At 40.0% G+C, this 25,446-nt stretch overlaps 1 protein-coding gene across 2 annotated transcripts; it reads left to right on the top strand.

The window, feature by feature from the left end:
* The first annotated feature begins 275 nt into the window (after nucleotides 1-275).
* Nucleotides 276-25,446, top strand: GTPBP1 (GTP binding protein 1). Of its 2 annotated transcripts, none has more exons than XM_070947161.1 (12): nucleotides 276-500; nucleotides 1,710-1,821; nucleotides 3,523-3,703; nucleotides 6,394-6,742; nucleotides 8,136-8,259; nucleotides 17,809-17,923; nucleotides 19,118-19,262; nucleotides 19,392-19,574; nucleotides 20,320-20,455; nucleotides 21,215-21,393; nucleotides 22,405-22,605; nucleotides 24,230-25,446. In XM_070947161.1, exons 1-12 carry the CDS (start codon nucleotides 276-278, stop codon nucleotides 24,320-24,322), a joined length of 2,043 nt encoding a protein of 680 aa, XP_070803262.1. In that variant the 3' UTR covers nucleotides 24,323-25,446. The 2 variants fall into 2 exon arrangements, with proteins under 2 accessions (XP_070803262.1, XP_070803263.1); XM_070947162.1 differs by having other exon boundaries at nucleotides 309-500; nucleotides 22,405-22,608.

Raw genomic sequence — 25,446 nt, 5'->3', positions numbered from 1 at the left:
GACATTCATAAACGAAACCAAGACCGCCGTTGCTTTCCCCTTCCAAGCCTGAAAAGAAGCGGAAAGAAAATATTCGAAAGAGGCGTGGCTCATACATATTAATCGATTCTTAACGCGGTCGTCATAGCAATACAGTAAAGGTTCTTGACGGCTCTGCTCCCTGATTGGTGGGCGAAGGGCTCAATGACGGAACCACCTGTTTGGGTGGACTCTAAAGAGAAGCCCTGCTGGCTCCTTGAAAGCAATTTTCGCGCGAGTGGGCGGGGTTTATACTAATGAGGCCGGGGAAGGAGGCTGGCACTGCCAAGATGGCGGCGGAAAGGAGTCGCTCTCCGGTGGGGGGCTCGCCAGTGCCGGCCTCGATGTTCGCCCCGGAGCCCATGGCTCACGGTGGGACAGTGGCGGTTTTCTCTAGGCCTCACGGCGGCGTCCCAGAAACTGACTGCAGCGAGGACGGCGAGCTGCTCAACGGAGAGCCGGAGCTCGATCTTACCAGCAAGGTAGGCCTGGCGGGGCTGCTGGGGACGAGAGCCGAGACGGCCGGAGGAGGTGAGGTCGGCTGTGACTACTCCGGGTCGCGCTCCTTTGGCCGCCTCAGTCGTTCATTGGAGCGGTTCCCTCTCTTGCCACCCGCACCGGGTCGGTCCTTGTTCTGATAGTCCTTTGGGGAACTTCGTACGGGGTCGTTTCACTAACGTGACTGTAAGTGAATTTACTTGGTAGGAGGTGGTAAAAGGTTGGTAGCTTCTGCCCTTGTCGCGGATAACGATTGTGAGTCCTGAAAGAAAATACTCGTGAGAGTGTAATCCGGGGTGCTTCGCGGGATCTGAGTCGGAGTACGTGGCATTCAACCTTGGCGCGTGTCTGGATTCAGAAAGTTAATGCATGTATGATATACTCCTGAATGAGTTTTCCGGTAAATAAGGAAAAAGTGGGACTTCACTCTTCTGCAAACATCTTTAGAATAGTAACCTTTTTTTTTTCCTTATATGTTCACTGTGGGTTGTTTTAAAGTTGGGGTATAAGTTATGTGCATAGACATTTGGGTACCATCTATTTTAATATTGCATTTTTCTGATCAAAGAAGAGGTGGTAGCACCTCAGTGTTCGTTAACCTGCTGGGCATGGTTATGTGATGGACTGGAGAGAGATGGAATCTGAGCAGTTTTCACTATTGGTGTAATCTGATGACCAGATACTGACAGATCAGGCTTCTGTTGCTATGCTTTAGTGAACTTTGCAGATCTAGGTAAATAGAAACGGTTATTAAAGTATTGGAATGGTTATATATCCTGTGGAACATGATAAAATTCTGGATATATTATACCATGTCAGAAGCAGCATTTATTCTTCATAGTGTAAATACAGTCTTTGAAAATGAAGTCAATTTCAGATATTAAAAACCATTTTAATATTGTTTCCGCATCAAGTAGTATAGCTGCGTATTTTTGTTTTAACACTGTTTTTCTTTATCATTTATTTTCTTCCTTCTGAAAGCAGTATCATTCAAATGAATATTTATTTTAAGGGGCATTCATCAAAGGGAATTAGGAACAGTTTAACAGCAACTTGTGATATAAGGTAGTGTTTGAATTTTGTTTTAGCTGTATTGTTTGATGTGTTTGTTCATTGAATTGTAATAGATTAAAACACTATTTTAAGAGAAATAACTTGTTTTTGAATAGTAAATGCCTACTCTCTCCATTTAGCTAGTAATGGTGAGCCCAACATCCGAACAGTATGATAGTTTACTCCGACAGATGTGGGAGAGGATGGATGAAGGATGTGGAGAGACCATCTATGTTATTGGTCAAGGATCAGGTAAGTACTCTATAGTTTTTTCAATGCCAAATGCTGAGCTTTTAAGAAATAGTAGTTTTGCAGAAGTAGCTCAATTGATTGTGCGTGAGAAAAATAAAGGCTAATATATAATACCTACTTTATTATTTTCCTCATTTCACATCTAGCTAGTGCTAAATCACACCATAATAACAAGCACTGTTTTCAGTTGTCAGTGCCAATTAATTATTAATCATATTATCAATGTTCATATTTTCTCCCTGAACAAAACTGGAATACTATCCTTTATGAACAATGTATGTATAGAAGTAATGTACTGCGTTTCAATAAAGGGTGTTCAGAATAGCCATATAAAATGGGCCTGGTAGCTTAGCAGACTAAAAGCATTGTGATTAACACCAGCTGTCTGCAATTACTGTAAGTTCGAATCTCACCAGGCTCAAGGTTGATAGCCTTCCATCCTTTCTAAGGTAGGTTAAATGAGGACCCAGTTTGTGGGGGCAATAAGCTGACTTTGTATAAATATACAAAAATATGAAGGCTGTTGCTTAACGCATTGTAAGCCACCCTGAGTCTCCGGAGAAGGGCGGCATATAAATCAAATTAAAAAGAAAAGAAAAAAGAAAAAAAAATGAAAACAATACAAGGACTCCTCGATTTATAACCACAGTTGAGCCCAAAATTTCTGTTGCTCAGTGAAACATTTGTTAATAATAACTTTATTGTCATTGTACTTGTATACACAGTATACCCATACAACGAAATTCACTTAACACTCAAAGACCAGGTCCAACACACATAACAATCCCCAAACACACTCCCACCCACCACAATTCCCCACTCCTAAACCACCCAAACATTCACACAACAGGCCAAGTAATGCTGTCCAACTTGTTAAGTGAGTTTTACCCCATTTTATGACCTTTCTTGCCACAGTTGTTAAATGAATCACTGTAGTTGTTAAGTTAATAACATGGTTGCTAAATTAATCTGGCTTCTCTATTGACTTTGCTTGTCAGGAGGCCAAAAAAGATAGTCCCATGACCCCAGGACACTGCGACCATCATAAATATGAGTCAGCTGCTAAGCATCTGAATTTTGATCACATGACCATGGGGATGCTACAACAGTTGTTAGTGTGTGAAAAATGATCATAAGTCACTTTTTTCAGTGACGTAACTTCACTAAGTGAATAGTTGTAAGTCGAGGACTACCTGTAATACAGAAGGTATTTCTTGCCCAATTAGAGAGAGTCATCTGTAATTTTAGGATTGCATGTAGCCTCTAAACTCCTTTTCCCTCTGATACAAGGGCTGCATAGAAATTCAGCTAGGTGTATTTGGATGGGTTAGTATTTTGCTGGTAGAAAAGATAGATAAAAAGGAAAGGGTGGCAGGTTATATCAGTGAAATGTGTATTTACCCCCTCCCAGGTCACATACCTCTATGTCCTACAGATAGTTTTTATATACTTTTATTCATTTATTTATTAAATTTATATGCCCTCACTGTTAAGCGACTCTATAATTATTTGTAATAAAAAAAATATTCTTCTATCATCTTGCCTGTTTTAATCAATGTCCTTTTAAGTATACAATCTTTTTTTAAAATAATAGAACCCCCTTGGCTAGTCTGTTAAGAGACCAGGAGGGACAAAGTATCTTTAAATCTGTTACGATAAGTTCATGTAACTGTTCCTCCTTCCTTCCTAATGCTTCATCAGATGGGACTGACTATGGGCTTAGTGATGGAGACATGGAAGCTTCCTATGCCACAGTGAAGAGCATGGCAGAACAAATAGACGCTGATGTAATTCTCTTGCGAGAGCACCAAGAAGCAGGAGGCAAAGTGCGTGATTATTTGGTGCGGAAACGTGTGGGTGACAACGATTTCCTAGAGGTTAGGTAAGAAGAGATGTGGAGGCTTGCTTAGTCAACATATCTGCTGCTGCAGCTTGTACTAGTAGTGGCAGAAAGCTGGTAACTCTGGTTTGACTATGGAAGTAATTTGGTCTAATTACTTTTTTTCTCCTTCATGCTATGCATAGAAACTTATGGTTGGGACTAAGAGTATATATTCTTATAAAGAAGAATGGCAGTTTCCTAGTTATTATTGCAAGTTGTATTTGTCATATTTAAGAAAAGGCAAAAATTTACTTTCTTTATAACTAACTACTTTCAACTAACTTTTTAAGGGTTGGCTTAAACTGTCTTATACATTTATGCTCAGTTATTTTTTTACTGTGGACAGACACAGCATATTAAACTAAAACATAGTTTTACTTGGTTTGGGTATAGTGTTCTGGTGAGCTCAGCCACTCAACAAACCAGTATTATGTATGAAACAGGTCATGGAAACATGCTCATGACTAAACCCATTTGAAAGCATTCCATGAATCTGGATTTTCAGATTAAAAGTTGATACTGGTGTCTTAAGTTGTTCACCTTTTTCTTATCTTTACTCAGTTGGCACATAGCAGCTCTTGAAATTTGATCCTGACGCTTAAGAACTGGAAATATTTTTCCAGTTTTGTTTAATAGTAATTGGTGAGTATCAAGATAAAAAACGTATGCCATTCTTATTAGCTTAATGGAAATATAGTAGGAACTTGGAATGTACTTTAAGAATTTCCTCTAACTCAATTCTAACTTGCAATTCATTGGCAAATGCTGTTTATACAGTCTCCTTCACCCTTCGTCTCCAAAATGTATGTGGCTAGTGGGGTATCTTTAAAACACATAAGGTTGATGTACACATTAAAAGGTAAAGTTACAAATTCAGATTGATTCCTAGAGACTTCATTAATGTGTGCAAGTTGTTTTCTTGGACACAGTATAGAAGTGGTTCATCACTGCTTGCTTTTTGGGCTGTGCTATTGTCTTCCCACCACAGTTTTGGACTCCTGTGATGATCTCCCAACGAAGTAATAAATAAGTCTGACCCATTTAGTTTTTAAGGTAAGCAAAGGTTGACTATGCTAGTTCTGTGCAAATCATTCAATGAGAGCTTCCTTGATGAGTATAACACTCCATTGGATCCATTTTTAATTTTTTTAAAAAAACTTAGTTAAATGATAGCATGTTTGAGATGCTCTTAAGATCTGCCGGGCATCTGTAAGGGATATTTTCACTCAGGTCACCATTGTGACGCTGTCAGTGTAGAAAATGTGTAGATGGGTACAGAACTAACATGCCATGTATACAGCAGGGGCTCTGTGAATATGTACTTATATATTCACATTGTGTAATGGGCAGTCAAGAAAGAAAACAATCCAACTTGGTTAAGAATTTGGCCATGATGTTAGTGATTCAGTCTCTGTGAAAGGAAAATGTCGAAAATGTCGAAATAATAATCCCTTGTAGTGTTTCCTACATTGTGACAGCAGTCTTCTTTATCCTATAGCCTTTAGAAGGTGCTGTATTACAAGTCATCCTCAACTTTCATTTAGTGACCATTTGAAGTTACAGTGACGCTAAAAAAAGTGACTTATGACCATTTTTCTCACTTACAATTGTAGCATCTGCATGGCCATGTGATCAAAATTTGGCCGCTTGACAACTGGCTCATTGCAGTGTCCCAGGCCCATGTGATCACCTTTTGCGACCTTCTGACAAGTAAAGTCAATGGGGAAATCAGATTCAATTGTCATAATTCGAGGACTACCTGTATAACTTCCAGTCAGTTTAATTAATAATGGGAATTATAGTCCAACATTGCTAGCAGGAGGACTCAGATTGGGAAGGGTCATGCAGGAATATCTAATTTCCAAAAGGGAATATGCTTTTTCTGAATTCTCAATTTCCTGCTTTGAACTTGGTTCCAGGTCTGATGGACATATTCAAATTGTTGGAGTTTGTTGGTTAACTTTTTTCAAATTTATAAATTTTTGAATCAAGCTTTGATTCAAATTTCTTCTTCCCCCATCTCTCCCTATATCCACTTTCAGCAGTAATAGAGTTAGGCATTAAGATAGAAATTGGGTCAGGGATTCACAAAAGTCACTTGGTGACTTATTTAATTGTATCACTCCAGCTCATTTCAATCTATCTCATAGTTGTTGATATGGGGTAAAATTAGAGGAATATTCTGGTGAGAAAAAGCAAGATGTAAAAGTAATAAATAACTGCTATGGAATGATAAATTTCAGTATCTCATTGTACAATATGTTATGCTGCAGACATATTACACCATAAGACATGGTAACTTTTAGCAGTTGTGCTAGCCCTGAAGAGTTGTAAGAGAGAATTTGTAATCCTAGGATATTCTCATTGTGTTGGATTTAGGTTTGAATGAAGACACTGGTGTTTGGGAAATAGTTTTGGTACTAATTATGTCATTGTGCACATCCTTGTGAGATTTCAATGTTCTAACAATGACACTGGTGACTTTTTCCTCCTTTTCTCTTAGTCTTAGTTGTTTATGTTTTATATGATGTAGAAATTGGTGATTGGAACCTTATGAAGTAGCTCTTAAAATATATGTTGCAACATTTTGAATATGCTGCTGATTTTCATCCTATAGTAACAGGAGGAAATTGATTCCAGTTGTTGCATTGAAATCAAGAAGTTTATCACTTTCTTTTGCCTTCCTATAGGGTAGCAGTGGTTGGCAATGTGGATGCTGGGAAGAGCACTTTGCTGGGGGTTCTTACCCATGGTGAGCTGGACAATGGACGTGGTTTTGCTCGGCAAAAACTTTTTCGCCACAAGCATGAGATTGAGTCAGGCCGTACCAGCAGTGTGGGCAATGACATCTTGGGTTTCGACAGCGAAGGCAACGTTGTGAACAAGCCTGACAGCCATGGTGGGAGTTTGGAGTGGACCAAGATTTGTGAGAAATCAACAAAAGTCATAACTTTCATTGACCTGGCTGGGCATGAAAAGTACTTGAAGACTACAGTCTTTGGCATGACTGGGCATCTCCCTGATTTTTGCATGCTAATGGTAAGCAGTGCTAATTGTAGGGGAAGGGGTTTGTGGTAAAGCAGCCCTTTTCTAACATTCTTGACTCAGTAACAGTTGAACGGTTGAACATAATTTATATGATAAATAATAGCAATAACAGTAATAATAACAATAACAACAATAATAATAAGGTAGAATTTACATACTAAAACTGTTTTTACTAAACTGAATGCTGGGAACTTCACTTGTCTGTCTTCTGCTCATGAAACTGTGTTTTGTGGCTTGCCTTGATTTTAAATGATATTTCTCAGCCTAACTTTGTTTTTGAATTGTACAGAATGTATTTTATTTATTTGTTTAATTTATATGTCACTCATCTCCTATCAAGAATGACTCTGGGCGGCTTATAATATGTATGAAAGTTGCTGCTCAAATACAAAATGTAAACTTAGTAGAAGTATCTCTTTGCCATATGGGATAATCCCAAAAACATCAGTGATAACGCATACAAAGCATGTAAACGTTGGGTCCTGTTGGGTTATTGAACATTCTTCCTTATACTGGAAAAGCAAAAAAGAAACTCTGTGATGGTAACTTAATAAGAATTGATTTAGCTTATTTTTGTATCAGTGACTTTTCTTCCATGATAGTAGCAAGCTAGCGGTTTCCCTTTGTCATTGTGTGCTGATTGTGAAGTGCACATCCCATCTTAAAATAAAGGGAAGCTTGGGAACCCAGATACTACAGAGAAGTTTTTAAATGAGGAAAAATGCTTTTTAGACATTTTGAATAGGCTGGAATATTTACTTCATTAAGACACCTTTCTCTCTGGTACATGTCCTAAGGTCGTGATGGTGAACCTATGGCACATATGCCAGAGGTGGCACACAGTGCCCTCTCTGTGGGCACGTGAGCCGTCGCCCCAGTTCAGCTCCGCTGCGCATGTGCACGCACCTCCCGCCGGCCAGCTGGTCTTCAGGTCTCTGCTGCACATACATGGGGGGCATGTGGCATGTGGGGGGGCCTTGTGCACATGTGCGGGGGCATGTAGGGGCCCACATGTGAGGGGTGCATGCACGGGCCACGTGCACATTGCATTTTCGGGGTTCAGGCGCACATACACACATTTGCACATACACACATGCTTTGGGCACTTGGTCCGGAAAAGGTTAGCCATCACTGTCCTAAGGTGACTCTCTAGATTCGTCTTGAATTATGCTCTTCAAATTATCCTCACAAATGGTGTTACTAACCCTGAAAAATTACTTCTCATATGACAACTTGATCAACTTTTACTTTGTTACAAATCTTAATTTTGTCTCGCATTGATTGAAGTGCATGTCTATGCCCATCTTTTTTGGCATACCCATAAATCATTGCTTAGTGCAATCATAGTCACAGTTGTTTTTCCTTAATCTTTATCTTAATACAGGTTGGCAGCAATGCTGGAATTGTTGGGATGACCAAGGAGCACCTCGGTCTGGCATTGGCACTTAATGTTCCAGTCTTTGTGGTGGTAACCAAGATTGATATGTGTCCGGCTAACATACTTCAAGGTAAATGGTTATTGCTACAAAAGTTTTTCTTTGCTGTGTTTGTCTCAGTTGTGCTAAGGAGAGACTTGAATTTGCTTCCTTCTGTTTTCTAGCCTGGTTTCTTAATCACATCAGATTGACTCTCACTACATATATAGTACAAAATATTCCTAATTTCCCACATCAGCCTTGAGAAAAGTTCAGTCACCCAAAGAGCTTTTATGACTGAGGGCAAAGCTGAACTGCTCAGAGTCGTATACAAATGTAAATAATAATGGTAATCCAAGACTCCTTGGATGCAATCCCAAAAGAACTGGAGCACCACTTGAGCATCATTGGCATTGAGAAAATCACCAGTCAATTGCAAAAGGCACCCTAACTTGGAATAGCTTACATTCTGTGACAATAACTTTAGCACCGTCAGACAATAACATATTCCTATCCCAGGTCCTTGGAAAGGACTCGATAGGTGGATAAAAAAGCAAAATCCAGGGTCACTGTGCAAGAAACCATAACACCATTAACAGTACACCGAGTCTCTCTATTCTGTTTTAACACTTTAATCACTACATCATCATGGCTTTCTTTTCTGTTTTTGTTTTTCTGATCTTTTTCTATCTCTTGTTGTGGTTGATGCTTTCAGAGAAGGTAGTGGCATCATATTAAAATTTAATTTCCAGTCACTGCCAATTATTAATTTGACACTAGCCCTTTGAGGTAATTCAGATAAAAAAACAGATACAACATGGATTCTAGGACTGCGCTTTATTTTCGTAAGGTTGAATTACAGAATCTTGGTGTTCTGTGCATATTTCTTTTCATTTTTTTTCATTTTTCATTTTATTAAATTTGTATACCGCCCTACTCCCAAAGGACTCAGGGTGGTGAACAGGCACAAAATAAAACACATAAATACAAAAGTTAAAAAACATAATTAAAACCAAATTAAATAATTTTGCCCGAGACAATTAAAATTCCCAATAATTTAAAACAAATTAAAATTTCAATTTAAAAATTTAAAAGAAGGGGAGAAAATTAGGCCAGGCCGGCCTGCTGGAATAGGAATGTCTTCAAAGCACAGCGGAAGGTGCGCAGATCCAGGATCCTCCGTATCTCTGGGGGGAGCTCGTTCCAGATAGTAGGTGCCCCCACAGAGAAGGCCCTCCCCCTAGGGGCCGCCAGTCGACATTGTTTGGCTGACGGCACTTGGAGGAGCCCCTCTCTATGAGAGCGTACCAGCCGGTGGGAGGCTGTTTGTGGTAGTAGGCGGTCCCGTAAGTAGCCAGGTCCTAAGCCATGGAGCGCTCTAAAGATGGTAACCAAAACCTTGAAGCGCACCTGGAAGACCACCGGGAGCCAGTGCAGCTCGCGCAGGAGAGGTGTCACACGGGAGCACCATGTTGCTCCCATAACCACCCGTGCGGCCGCACTCTGTGCCAGTTGGAGCCTCTGGGTGCTCCTCAAGTGGAGCCCCATGTAGAGAGCATTACAATAGTCCAGGCGGGAGGTGACGAGGGCATGAGTGACTGTGTGTAGGGAGTCCCGATCCAGAAAGGGATGCAACTGGCGAATCAGGCGAACCTGATGAAAGATCCTCCCGGTCACAGCCGTCAAGTGCTCTTCTAAAGACAGCTGTGAATCCAGGAGGATGCCCAAGTTGCGAGCCCTCTGTGGGGGCCAGCAATTTACCCCCAATAGTCAGCGATGGCATCAACTGACTATATCGGGACGTCGGAAACCACAGCCACTCGGTCTTGGATGGGTTGAGCCTGAGCCTGTTCCTCCCCATCCAGATCCGCACGGCCTCCAGACACCGAGACATCACTTCAAGAGCATCGTTGGGGTGGTCCGGGGTGGAGATGTACAGCTGGGTGTCATCAGCGTACTGGTGGTACTTCATCCCGAAACCATGAATGATCTCGCCCAGCGGCTTTACATAAATGTTGAACAAAAGGGGCGAGAGGACCGACCCTTGTGGCACCCCACATATGAGGGGCCTCGGGGTCAACCTCTGCCCCCCTGCCAACACAGACTGCAACCGGCCGGAGAGAAAGGAGGAGAACCACCGTAGTACAGTGCCTCCCACCCCTAACTCTTCCAACTGGTGCAGCATGATACCATGGTTGATGGTATCAAAAGCCGCTGAGAGGTCTAACAGGACCAGGACAGAGGAGCACCCCCTGTCCCGAGCCCTCCAGAGACCATCAACCAACGCGACCAATGCCGTTTCCGTGCTGTACCCGGACCTGAAACCCAACTGGAATGGATCCAGATACGTCGTCTCATCCAGGTGCTGGGGAAGCTGTTGCGCAACCACACTCTCGACAACCTTCGCCACAAAACGAAGGTTGGAGACCGGACGATAATTAACCAACATTGCCAGGTCCAGGGAAGGCTTCTTGAGGAGAGGCCTCACCACCGCCTCTTTCAAGGCGGCGGGGAAGTCACTCTCACCCAACGAAGCATTTATAATCCCCTGGAGCCAGCCTCGCGTCACCTCCCGGGAAACCAGCACTAACCAGGAGGGACACGGGTCCAATAAACAAGTGGTCACGTTCAGTCTGCCCAGAATCCTGTCCACGTCCTCAGGGGTCACAGGATCAAACACATCCCAGATAACATTCTCAAGACCTGCCCCAGTCCCTCCCCCTGAGACTACCCAGTCGGAGTCCAGATCTTCCCGGATCTGAGTGATTTTGTCATACAGATACTGAACAAAATCCTCGGCTCTACCTTCCAAGGGGTCCTTCCACGCTTCCTGGTGGAGCAGGGAGCGGGTCACCCTAAACAGGGTGGCCGGGCGGTTATCTGATGATGCAATAAGAACAGCAAAATAACTACATTTCGCTGCTTTTATCGCCACTAGGTAATTTCTCTTTCTCAGCTTATCCTAAACCAGTGTTTCTCAACCTTGGAAGCTTGAAGATGGGTGGTCTTCAACTCCCAGAATCCCCCAGCCAGCAGCGCATGGCTAAACAAAATTAAGGTGGGGTTATTTTGAGTTTCTTTGCCATACAGGTAGTCCTTAAATTACAACAGTTCGTTTAGTGATGGTTCAAAGTTAACAACGGCACTGAAAAATGTGACTTATGATGGTTTTTTTACACTTGTGACCGTTGCAACATCCCTGTAGTTATGTGATCAAAGTTCAGATTTTTGGCAATTGACTCATATTTATGACAGTTCCAGTGTCTCAGGGTCATATGATCATCTACTGATAGAGTCAGTGGGGACTCCAGATTCACTTAACAACTGTGTTACTAATTTAACAAGTGCAGTGATTCACTTTAACATCTGTGGCAAGAAAGGTGGTAAAATGGGGAAAATTCATGTGACAATTGTCTCGCTTATAAACAAAAATTTGGGGCTCAATTGTGGTTGTGAGTCAAAGACTACCTGTATTTCCCCCTATTTTAGGACTGTGTATCTTTTCTTCAGGTCTCTTTAACAGCTTGTTCATTGCTTCCCTATTTCCAAGGTCAGCTCTGTAACCCTTTATATTTGTATTGTTTTTAAGCTCCTCTTCTTTTTATTGAGATCAGTTAAAATAATTAACCCAGCCATCCAGAGTCTCTCTTGATAGCAATAATATGTTCATCGTTGCCACATAATGAAATTTCCAATTCATTTTTGACAAAGTCAAATCCATAGCACTTTTTATCCAGTTTAAATCTTTCTGTCTCATAGTCAGAAAGATATTTCTTTTATATTTTATACAGTTTATATTTTGTCTTCATCCATTTGATAATGTAAGATGAAGAGTTATGGGCATTCCTTTCCATGGCTATCTTTAATTTTTTTCCTGATTGTTGTGATAGTTTATTAGTTCTTTTCTTTCTAGATACTTGAAACTTAAATTACGGAGGATAGATCTTAATGGGGAAAACATTTTGCTTAATAACTAGTTTATAAACAGCTTTACTTCTGGAGCTGTTTGTAGACATAACTTGTGAGTATAGCATTTTGCAAACCCAGAAAAAAGTAAGAATCTGGCAGATGATTATATTGGCTTATAACTTATCTATGAGTTATAAGCAGTGGAGGGTTGCTACCGGTTTGCCCCAGATCGGGTAACTAGTAGCAGCAGCGGGGGGAGGCTCCGCCCACCTACCCAGACACTTCTGTGCATGTGCAGAAGCTTCTACACATGCGTAGAAGTGTTGCACACGAGCGCCCACAAGCAAACCAGTAGCAACGGGTTTTGAAACCTGCCTCTGCTTATAAGCATATAAGTATTTAACCATAACTATCGCACCTATAGTAGGCATTTTCAGTTAGTAAGTTGACTTGGTTTTACAGATAATTCTGAAGTAATACAGCCTCTTTTCATTTGTTACTATTCAGATATGTTGGGCTTCTACTCCCGTTATCTGCAGGATACTTTAGGGAGGCTGATCTGATGTAAAAAAACATAAAGGAGCATCAGGACATATCATTGAAGATGTTTATAGTTCAGCCTTTAAAATGTTTTCCATAAACTCAGAAAAACTCATATGAAATAAATAATCCTTCCTCATTATTGTCCTCCAACAACTGGTTATGAATAACATATTTCTTTGGAATTAAAGGGTTCTGTATATATATTGTGGCAAATAGTCGTGAGTCTTGTGAACAAATGAAAGCATTATTTCTTCATTCTGTCTAAAAAGATTATGATTACCAATGGCCATCATAAATTAGGACCCTCAACAAGAATGGTTCTAATATACTTTGTGGTAGGAGTAGCCAATGTTGTAGTTAGTGGCAAGACCAATTACTGTGTTTTGGAATGGGACGTGGCTATATCTTATGCTTCAGCAGACCATTAGAATCAATGTGAATTAAAATATGCAAGTGTGTTTTTTACTTCTGCACTGTACAATTCTGTTTCAGGGGATTTTAGATAAAATAACTGTGTTTTGTCTTTAAAAGCAAAGCAAAAGAAAATTCTAAAGGCATATTAGTTGTTTCAAACAGTGATTTTCTGTTGATCTTTTTTGAAAATGTATAGCTTTGTGTAGGCAAATACTGTTTTCTAATACTGCAGATGTTGGTTTTTCCAGGCCTTTTATGTAAGGTATGACCAAGGCTCCTCTGGAACGCATAGCCAGCTCTGTAACAGAAAATAGGGGCTTTGTTTATTTAGTACATAAAACAGCCTACTGAATGCTTAGCGTAATGACTACAATTGGGATTTATTCAGCAAACCATTGTAAAATGAACAATGGCTGTGAGCCCTGAGTGGATTGGCAAACTGGTCTATCACCAGTGGTCTTAAAAATGGACTCTTTACAAAATCTATAGATTATAGACTGTTCTTGACATCTGTCTTTTACAAGAGCATCTTCATTTATTCCTTACTGTGGTAAGTATTCATGGGGAAATTATTTTTGCTGCCAATGAAAAGCTATTGTCTTCGTATAAAAGAACAGTGAATGCCAAAAGCACTTTGGTGTGGAATTTACTGTAGCAGGGCATTTCTAAGAGAACAGACTGACCAGAATAGGATCCGTTCTGACACCTTCACAGTTATGTTGGCAAATGAATGAGGCTGCCTGCTCCTGGGCAAAAATTGCATCCATTAGTCTCTCTCTCTATATTGTTATGGTGATAAAATGGATATTCTGGGCTTCCTGGTCTCTTTGTTTATTTTACCATTTTAATATTGAGAATTAAAAGCAGAGTGCAAGGAAGCAGTGGTGGACTGAAGACAGCTTTGTTTTTTTGTGAAATGAAAAGCCTTGAAATTCTGGATAAAGAGAAGGACCTGGGATCACCCACAAGTGCTTCATAAAGATGCTGCCAAGTGCTTCATAGAGATGCTGCCTGCAAGGAGACCATAAATAGTGGTCTCCAGTGGGTGTTAAGAGTTCTGGCAGCGTAGTAAAAACTAGCTTTGCCCAGTTTGGAACTTTCAAATGGACACTGGTTTCACCCACTTCCTCTCAAATCACTTTAAGAAATGGCTTATTAACTACCTTTTGGATATTAAGAACCTTCAGAATATCTTTCATTACACCAGATGATTCTCCTTCAAACCATGGTGAAAGAAATTTCATGTAAATTTAAGAACTTATTTTTTTAAATTCTGAAAAGTAGCAAAAGGGTAATTACGTTGATTTTGGAAAGTTTTAAACAAACCGAGGGGCTGGATGGATTGGAAATATGATTTTGAAGCTAATTGGATTGTTTAAAATGCTATCACTATATATATAAGGATTTTGAATCTGAGTGTAAAAAGTGGGAAAATGTTGAGGATAAAGGCAAACAGAAAGAGTAAAAGATAATTAAAGGAGAAGAGACCCACTAATATAGAACAGGAAAAAGTATTTTAACTTTGGAAGAATTAAAGAATATTTGGTAACAGTGCACTAGTAATTTCTCTTGCTACCATAAAAATGGGTTTAAAAGAATAGATGGATAGAAGAAGATATAAGTGAGAATCAGGCTGTTTTGGATATGGATTGAAAAATAACAAGATACAAGAACGATATGGAAAAAGATGTTATACAGGACTTACAATGAAACCTTTGATGTCTTAATAAATAAAGGGGACACATAAATGATAGAAGAGTAATTTGAACAACTTTCTTATTTTGGACTTACCAAGAGATGTATTACACTCATGAAAGAATTCCTGAGGGAAAAAAACCAAAGAAAAAATGAAAAGAAATCAGTTACTATTTAAAGGGAATAAACTTCAAGATTTTTAAAATTAAAAAGAATATAAAATTGGCTTATTAGACTAAGATTTAAAAAATACATATTCTTTTTACTAGCTTAATTTTTTAAAAAACTAGGACTGAATGAGGAGACTTTAAATATTGTTTATAGATAAGATATCAGAAGAAGGGAGGTTGTGTGTCTCTGTATTTTAAGAGAAATTGATAAGTTATGGTGTTAAAAGGAATTGGCTTTCATGATTAAAGTTAAAATTTATATATCGTTACTTATGTGTTAAACTTGCAAGGCAGTTTATAAGAGGAGACAAAGAGAAAATGATAAGAAATGAACTTTAATCAAAGGGATTAAAGATGATGATTTTAAATTTGTTGCTGTTTCTAGTAGCTCTTAAAGAATTTTTATTGACAGTTCAAAAGAGGAAGCAAAAGTTTGTTTATATATGAGATCAGATATGGGAAGATTATTTTTTGTATTAGAGAAAAATCATTGTGCTAAAAGTAAAGGAATAAAAAGTGATTTATCTGATTATAGTTGAAATATATATATATTTATTTATTTATTTTTCATATTTGTATACCGCCCTACTCCCGAAGGACTCAGGGCGGTGAACAGCCATAATAAATACAAATGCATATAGAAGTTAAAAACTATTAAGAAACAGATTAAGTAATTTAGGATCAAAGATTAAAAAACATCCAAATTTATCTAAAGAGGTTTAAAACCCAATTTAAAAGACAGTTTAAAAGCCAATTAAAAAGGGAGAGTTAGGCCAGACCAGTTTGTTGGAATAGAAATGTTTTCAGGGCTCGGCGGAAAATGCGTAAGTCTTGGATGTTTCGTAACTCCGGGGGAAGCCCGTTCCAGATGGTAGGTGCCCCCACAGAAAAGGCTCTCCCCCTGGGGGCCGTCAGTCGACATTGTTTGGCCGACGGCACCCTGAGGAGTCCCTCTCTATGGGAGCGAACTGGTCGGTGAGAGGCTATTGGTGGCAGGAGGCGGTCTCGTAAGTACCCTGGTCCTGAGCCATGGAGCGCTCTAAAGATAGTAACCAAAACCTTGAAGCACACCCGGAAGACCACTGGGAGCCAGTGCAGCTCGCGCAGGAGGGGGGTTACATGAGAGCGCCACATTGTTCCCATTACCACCCGCGCGGCCGCATTCTGGACCAGTTGGAGCCTTCGGGTGCTTCTCAAGGGGAGCCCCATGTAGAGAGCATTACAATAATCCAGGCGTGAGGTGACAAGGGCGTGAGTGACCGTGCGTAACGAGTCCCGATCCAGAAAGGGATGCAACTGGCGAATCAGGCGAACCTGATAAAAAGTCCTCCTGGCTACGGCCGTCATATGCTCTTCAAAAGACAGCCGTGAGTCCAGGAGGATGCCCAAGTTGCGAACCCCATCTGTGGGGGCCAACGACTCGCCCCCAATAGTCAGAGATGGCGCCAACTGACTATATCGGGACGACGGAAATCACAACCACTCGGTCTTGGATGGGTTGAGTCTGAGTTTGTTCCTCCCCATCCAGATCCGTACGGCCTCCAGGCACCGGGACATCACCTCGAGGGCATCATTGGGGTGGTCTGGGGTGGAGATGTACAGCTGGGTGTCATCAGCGTACTGATGGTACTTCACCCCAAAACCACGGATGATCTCACCCAGCGGCTTCACATAAATGTTGAATAGAAAGGGCGAGAGGACCGATCCTTGTGGCACCCCACATATAAGGGGCCTCGGGGTCAACCTCTGCCCCCCTGTCAACACAGACTGCGACCGGTCAGAGAGAAAGGAGGAGAACCACTGTAGAACAGTGCCCCCCACCCCCAACCCTTCCAACCGGTGCAGCATGATATCATGATCGATGGTATCAAAAGCCGCTGAGAGGTCTATATGTTGTTATTTTGGGTAACTCTTAGTGGACTTTTGCTGATTAAGATTGAATGACCAGTCCTCATAATTTGTTCATAGATGAGAATGAGATACGAGAAAATAAGATCTTTTGAAATGTTAAAGAAGGTGATCAGCTACTAAAAATGTTTGTACTTAGTGAAGGGGGCAGTCATTTCATGTTTTTTTTTCTTTTTTCTTATATATTTTTTCTTTCCCACCCTTTTTAGTACCTTTCATTTTTTTAATTTTTATATTTTCTTTTAGTTTATATTTGTATTTTTTAAATTTAATAAAAAATATTATTAAAAATAGATATTGAGAGCAAAATAAGATCCTAGACCACATGACAAGATTAAATCTTGTAACATTTTCTTAAAACTATTGTGTTTTGTGAAATTAACTTGTGATCAAAGTAATAATGCAGATTAAATTCTATCTATAAGAATTGCTTTATTTTAGGACTGATTTTTTTTAAAAAAAGGTACATGTAATAGAGAATAAAAGTTGTAATCAAGCAGAAACAAGGAACTGTTTTAGGGCCTCCAAAGTTCTTGTTACAGTCTTTAAAATTTAATTTGATTAACCCTCTGGTGTTAAAGTCTCCCACTGAATGTCTGTATCTCGCTTTCTAAATTCTAGCTCTACTTAAGACTTTTTTTTCTCCTTTTAAATAAATTTTGAAATCCTGGTGCTCCAGGCATGTAAATATTTCAAATAAATTGAAAGTGTTCTTATCTGCTATATAACTCTGAAACAGTTTTGATATAATACCTGATTAGCTCTGAATATGAGCCATTGTGCTACTTGCAATGTTGACAGCTAGAGAACAAGAAGAATACAAATGTTCCAGCTGGCAAAATTGTAAGGGAACCATCATTCAGGAGCCTGCTTTGACAGATGGAAGATGATCCTGTTCCACCTCTCTCTCTCTCTCTCTCTCTCTCTGTCTCTTGCTCTCAGCTAAACCTATCAAAATTAAGTGCCACAAGCAAGCCTAATTATTTTCATTTTGTTCATCAAGAAACTCTGAAGCTCCTGCAACGACTTTTGAAGTCACCAGGATGCAGGAAGATCCCTGTGTTGGTCCAGAGTAAAGATGATGTTATTGTTACGGCCTCCAATTTCAGCTCTGAAAGGTAATTCATGAAAACAAGCTGAATCCCAGTTTGATGACTTACAACAGAGATAAAAGACTTATGGGAAAGCCCTGTGAAATTCATATTTTTTTTTAAAGTTGACCCTCACAATCTTATCCTTTTTCTATAATGGAAGCGGATGGTTCTTTTAAACTTGTAGCTCCCTATTTTGCCAGCCCTAGGATTAAGAATAGAGTGAGGTTAGTTAGTCAGAAATGTAACGCTATATGACTTGAGTATACTACCAGTGTCAGGAGCAACAGGAATACCATAGTTGGAGTCCCTTGAAGGGTAGGGGTTTTCAAATTGGGTCCTCATTCTCTGGAAGTCTCATGAAGAAACCTGAAATGCTATTTGAATTGAATCAGACTCATTGTGCTCTTTACAGTGTTGTCAGCTGGGGAACAATACTGATAGTCCCGCTGGCAAAATTGTAAAGGAACCATCACTTAGGATACTATTTTGACAAATGGAAGGTGATCCCTCTCCATCTCTCTTCTCTTTCCTACTCTCAACTAACCCTGTCAAAACTGCAGTTCTTTTCTTCTCCAAGCACATGTCCATGCACAGAGGAGAGTGTGCTGTTCTAGAGCTCCAGCAATGCTAAATCCCCTGGAATGACCAATATCTGGTGTGTACTAATTTGCTGGCCTTCACCACCTCATTCTCAACCTTTCCCTTTAACAAAGCTTGAAGGCTTTCTGGGGGGAGATCAAACAGAATGGTGGAGAATGGAAGGTGCCCATAATCCTTCATCCTTGGCTGAACTGGCTGGAGCTACTGGAATTTGCAGTTCATTAACCCCTGAAGGGCCACAGATTATAAATTAATATGTAACAAAAGGGTTATTTTTTATCTAACCCTAATCCAATGAAATCATTAGTTTTATTCATAGAGCAATTTTAATTCATTGGGGGGGGCAACTATGGCCCCTTTACAACGTGTGGACTTCAGCTCCCAGAATTTTGGGAGTTGAAGTCCACAGATCATAAAGGGGCTGTAGTTGCCTATCTCTGTCTTGGGGGACCACAGAATTGCAAAGTTTGAGAAGTCCTGTTGCAGGGCACTTTTCTCTCACTTTTTGTTATTTGTTATTTTGTTATTTGTTATATTTAGAGATGTACCAAATGTGAAGAATAAGATAGTAAAGAGCCCTGAGTGATATGTTTTGTAATCATCTTTTTTTCCCATTAGGATGTGCCCAATCTTCCAGATTTCCAATGTCACTGGTGAGAATTTGGAGTTGCTGAAGATGTTTCTCAATCTCCTATCTCCAAGGACAAGTTACCGGGAGGAAGAACCTGCAGAATTCCAGATAGATGATACTTATTCTGTGCCAGTAAGCAGAAGTATTCTAGAAAAATATTTCTCTCAACTTTTTCAGAAATGAGAAAAGTAAAGAAATTCTGCTATTTGTGTCCTAACATAATTCACTTGTTTCCTTTTTTTTACTTTCTTCCTGAAATAGGGTGTTGGAACAGTGGTGTCTGGGACAACCCTGAGAGGCCTAATCAAGTTAAATGACACTTTGCTTCTAGGCCCAGATCCACTAGGCAACTTCTTACCTATTGCCGTGAAATCCATCCATCGGAAGCGCATGCCAGTCAAAGAGGTGCGGGGTGGTCAGACTGCTTCCTTTGCTCTGAAAAAGGTGGGTGCCAACTTGCTATGGCTGTATTTCTTGGCAGACATTTATTTCATTTATTTTCAGTGTCTGACATTGCAGTGGTAAACATGTATCTAGAAGCATACACTTTCTGGGTTAAGAAGGTTTATTCCTTGGTCTGTATATTCAGGAAGGCTAAGGTATAGCGAGTTTGTCTGCAGTTACACACCAAAATTACCTCCACTGGGAATGAGTTAATGTGAAATATGATAGAGATTTATATGTGTGAGGAACGAGCAGTCCCTTTTATTTTCTTCCATAATCTCCTTTCTACTTGTTAATCCTATCTAATTTTTTAGGAAATAAATTGAGTTCAATTGGATTTAGTCCCAGATAAGTAAATGTAGTGATCTAATTTGGTATAGTAGTTTAAGGCACAAGGCTAGAAACTGGGAATCCAGGAGTTCTAGTCCCGCCTTAGGCATAAAGCCAGCCGGGTAGCCTTGGGCCTGCCAATCTTTCTCAGTCCTAGGAAGAAAGTAATGGCAAATCACTTCTGAAAATCTTGTTACTTATTAGTAAACACTTTTGACCATAACACAACCTTAAGTTATTCTTTTGGAATGGTTTCCTGCTTGGTTAGTTGGATAGATGGACATCCTATTGCTTTCCCGAGGAGGTTGTATTTAAAGACCTGGTGTAGTCTTCTGTACATACCACAGAAGTATGTTTATTTCCAATGAACCTACTTTTGATTTTGATAACTCCCTTTCAATTATTCCACTACTAGATCAAACGCTCTTCTATCAGGAAAGGTATGGTGATGGTATCACCTCGGTTGAATCCGCAAGCCTCTTGGGAATTTGAAGCAGAGATTTTGGTACTCCACCATCCTACCACTATCAGTCCACGTTATCAGGCAATGGGTATGTGGAGTTGCTTTCTATGTCTTTTATATACATCTGTTGCAGTTTAGCTTGAAATATTAAATATAGTAGCAGTGAAATATTAAATGGTAATAGTTATTCTCCATAAGAATAGGGGTGTACAACATAGGTCCAAGACTATCTTCTGCTCTTGAAGCTCTTGTTGCAGTCCCATCTCCCCTGTAAATTGTAAAATTACTAAATAGATTATGAGTATTGCTATTAACCTAATCCTCCCCTCCTCAAACAGGACGTTAAGAGGCCAGGTGCAGCTCTTAATATTTTGCATCTCTAACTTAAAAGGGACAGCACCAACAATGAGCAAAAGAGTACTATTCATTGCCAAACTTTTGGAATCTGGCAGAAGAACATCAAGATTGTTGCGTGATCCATGGCTACAGTGCTTGACTTGCACCTCTGTAGAAATTCCATTTTAGTGCTAGGTTTGATGGATAACCTGGGAGGGGGGAGGGGGGACTGCATGTGATTTTTTAAAACCTGTGTCTTACAAGAGAGAGGTTTTTGAGGAAAGCATGACATATGGGAAGCCTTCAGATTTCTCTTGGAGGAATCCCTCACTGCTTAAGAATGCCACTGAACAATGAAGATCTGGGCTCACTAGGGAAAGTAACAAGAGTAAAGTTTTGATGATGTTCCTATTAGTCAGAGAGCCATATACATAACAAAGGAGACAACTTTTTTGTGTGGTGAATTAATAACATCCATGTATATTGCCAAAATTTGTTTCCCTGTTTCTAGTACATTGTGGTAGCATTCGCCAGACAGCCACTATCCTTAGCATGGACAAAGACTGCCTCCGCACTGGGGACAAAGCCACTGTCCACTTCCGCTTCATCAAAACTCCTGAGTACTTGCACATAGACCAGCGGCTAGTTTTTCGTGAGGGGCGTACCAAAGCTGTCGGCACTATCACCAAGGTAATAGTGGATGGGGAGGAGTTTCAGAGATTGGCACCTGCAGTTGCATAATTTCTCTTCTTCATTGATCTAATAGTGTATTGCTTTGTTGCCAGTTACTGCTTGTTGCTACTTACTGGTGGGGTACATAATTGATAAACAATTGTTATTTTCCAGTATCTATATGGGATTAACTTTACAGCAAATTCTATGCTTAAGATGGTTCTGTTCCCATTTTTTCAGAGTTTTCAGCCCAGGTAAGGTAGAACAAGTTTGAGCATTGTTGTTCAGTGAGGAACTTGGCAAAATGTTGCTTGTCTATCTGAATTTGCATTTAACTATGGTGGAAGGATCCACTGGGAAGCTAGTGAGAAAAGGATGGAGTCTATTTCTGCTGTTTCGGTCCTTTCCTTCTTTTTTTAGAGTTGCCGCAACAAGTCAAGTATCTTCTAGAATTTTCACCCCATCCAAAATGGAGTCTTCTTAGGTGCCCTGCATCCATGTTCTTTCTGTTGAAATTAAACATTGCTGCAATACCCGTATTTTCTAAAGGTTTGCAAGCCCAGTTACAGTTCTGAGTCTTTTAAGCCTTGCTTCTGCTTGGAATGAAGGTACTATTCCAATGGATTCCTCGTATTTACAAATGCAGGGCACCAACCATCCTTTTTTAAGCATGGCAAATTCAGAAGTTCTTGGTTGCCAAATCAGAATATAATTTTATATATCATTCAAATAGATAAATTGAAGCATATGTACAATGAAATGGCTTAAATATTATTCTGCTGTTAAAATCCCCTTTTTTTTCATAATGTTTGATCTTCCCTATCAACTCCTGGAATAAAAAAATGAGACTAACTTTAGTCTCTTCTTGCTTCGGGAGTTGTAGGAGATGAGAGAGCTTAGCTTCTTTTTCTAAGTATCTAAAGGTCTAACTAAAGTCACATCAACTTTGCTGGGTTAATTCTATGCTTTAAAGTAAAACCCAACACTCAGCAAAGATCCTGATTCTGGTTATCTGTTTTTCACTGGCAGTTACTCCAGACCACCAATAATTCTCCCATGAACTCGAAGCCCCAGCAAATCAAGATGCAGTCTACAAAAAAAGGACCCTTGACCAAGCGCGAAGAGAGCGGAGCCCAGGCTGGCATAGCAGTGCTGACTTCCCCTGTGGCAGAGGATGGAGCCTCACTGGCAACAGTTGCCTCAGCACCATCTGGTGCTCAACAACCACAGGTAGTTGTGGCCTGTGCAGTTGTGGCCTGTGCAATGCCTTTGTACCCTTATCAATGCCATCATACCTTTCCCAGGCTTACCTTAAAGGGACCCACTGTTTCTCCTCCACTGATTTTGGCTGAGTTCATATTTAAGAATATGCTTTTTAAACTAAGCTTCATTGAACAAACTTTTCCATCCTGATTCACGGTCCCTGCTAAGTCAAAAGAAAATAACCAAGCAGGATATAGTATGTTAATTTTTAATATTGTGTGTTCACATTTGTTTTCCACATGAGCTTGCAGTTCTTCTACAGTGTTGGATCCAACTGTTTCCTTTATCTTTATGATGTGGATTAATACAGTAAGGATTTACTGAGCGAGCCTTATTTTACAGTTGCCCCAAAGTGTAGAAGGAACTCCCTCTTCAATTATGGAGCTTTCCTTGACTTACATTGAAAGCATAAAATGTATCCAGTTCAAAGGTCTGTTTCTGCAAGGGTTTTTTTTATAGTTTTGTGAGGTTTTCCTTTGCAGAACGCATAGTCGTCTATGGTATTTTAACTGTTAAGATGACATTGTAAACTTTGGACAGGTAGCATAAACTTGTGAAATTGGCAAAAGCTTGAGAGCTTTAGCATAGCAGTGCTCCTTACTTCAGATAATTGTGCTCTGTAGGTGCAGTCATTGTTTATCTAGCATGTCAGTCTCCTTTCTTCCTTTGGCCTGTGTGAGTGTGTATGCCTTTGTTTTGTCTCCTGCCATGTGTTGTTGTCTAGTGCTTTCCAGATGAATTGGAACAGAACTCCCTTCATTCGCTCAGTCTTTGTCCATATCTTAGTTGTTTGTTTGCCTTCGTTATCTGTTTGTCCTGTGTTCAGCTTACCTCTGCTTTTCTTTTCCCAATGCTTTCCTTCAGCCTGCTTTGGATGAAGAATCCCACAATCAAGAGGGAAATAAGGTATTTCCTCTACTATGGCTTATATGCCTTAGGAGCACAGGCTGTAAATTATTTAAGTTGAATTCTCATGAAGCTCAGGAACCTTCAGGAAGAATTGTTATGAACATGGTTTCTCATCCTCTTGTTTCCCATTTATTCTCTGATTTTATTTATACTTTGTTTTTCACAATTTTCACAACTGTTTTGAAATGTTCACAAATTTCAAAGGAATTTACAGTGGAAAGAGAAATAAACAAATAAAACCAGTCATCTTAAGGTTGTTGATAATCAAGTACTCTTGTATTACTGGTCATTATTGTATTCTTGTATGGACTGCACCAGTAGAGGCTAAACCAATTTCATTGTATACATGATATACAATGACAATAAAGGCTTTGAACTTTAATTCGTGGTGGAAATGCTCCATGCCCACTTTATTTTGCTGCACTGCTTGGGCCTCTTAGCAGTTACAACAGAGAATACCCCACCATCATGACCATAAGAAAGCGTCAGTGAGATGTCCTCTTCTGAATAGGACTGGGAAGGCTTAGATGGAAGATGTTTTTTATGGGGCTTATATGTATCCAATATCCAACACTGTGACTTGTATTTGTGCATTTTTTTCAATTTCTTTGGTCATCCAAAATCTCTTGTCCATCTTATTCTAACTTGGGCTTTTTTTCTCCTCCCCTCCCCCTTTCTCCAGGCAAAGGCTGGAGGTGGTGGCCGGAGACGTGGTGGCCAGCGTCATAAAGTGAAATCTCAAGCAGCTATTGTAACTCCAGCTGGTGGCTGCTGAACATCTTTTCAATAATTGAGAAATTCACATCTCCCCCTCCATTTCTTCAATTCAAAAACCCGGAGCAGCTTAACCAAAATCCTTTGCAGCTGATCTTCTACTGTGAAAGAGGTGGAGAGACTAAGGGAGAGACTACGAAATTCCAGGGAATATGGGTTTTCCATTGAAACTAATGAAGGTGACAAAGAACAGATGGGACTGACCAGCAGCCACCTTCTCCCTTTTCCCAAAACATTTTGTACACCTTGAGCTCTTAGTCATGATTTTTATGTTTTTATTATTATGGTGGTTTTGTGTGTGAGTGTGCTTGTGAGCATGTGCATTCAGAAGAATACAGGTATAGAAAAAAAGTACCTGTGTCTTCTCCATTCGCACACTCATCATTAGGCTAGCTAACTTACTCTTTTGCAGTTGGGAATTTCTGAAATCCCAAGCCTTTAAGAGTAAGAATATGTGGTATTTGACAGGGAGGAGATAGTAATTCTTCTCCCATGCTTCCAATGGTTTGAAACAGATACTAGGTCTCTCTCACTGTAATTTCACCATGACCATAGTTGGCAACTGTCATAAAGGAAACCTCCCAAACAAGCCGCATCCTAAATCTTAGATTTTAATGAAATCCTAGAAGTTGTGTGTATTTGTAAGCTTCTTTGAAAGAAAAGCAGAGTTTTGAAAGTGAGATTTGGAGGCCAAAGAAAATTAATTTAATATTTTATATATTATGTTCAGAACTTACCTTTTTTTCCTACAGAGCAAACTATAGGAAAAACAGAGGCTTCCGTATTACCAACTGCATGCTATATCTAGGTTTGCATCCAGCTATGTGGGCCCAAGTAAGCTAGAGTGCCAGGTTGTTTCTGGTTGTTTGCCTATTTATTTTCATGGCTTCCAAACCAATTTGAAGGCCACATTTCCTTCGAACCATGAATAGATGCTATGGTCAGCCTCTGCATATTCAGCTCCCTTCACATTCAGAAACAGCTGCCTGTTTAATTATTTTAATGATTTAGAGACCAACTTAGAAACTTGTTTCAAACACTCCATATTTTTCCAGTGACAGTTATAGAAATTTCATAGAGGTGGGCTAAGGTTTATTGAATCCACCATTAAAATTTAAAGTCATA

Source organism: Pituophis catenifer, unplaced genomic scaffold, assembly GCF_029215685.1.
Source record: "Pituophis catenifer annectens isolate HBS135680 unplaced genomic scaffold, rPitCat1.0.hap2 SCAF_7, whole genome shotgun sequence".
NCBI classification, from domain to species: Eukaryota; Metazoa; Chordata; class Lepidosauria; order Squamata; family Colubridae; genus Pituophis; species Pituophis catenifer.
This window is presented reverse-complemented; position numbering and strand designations above follow the sequence as displayed.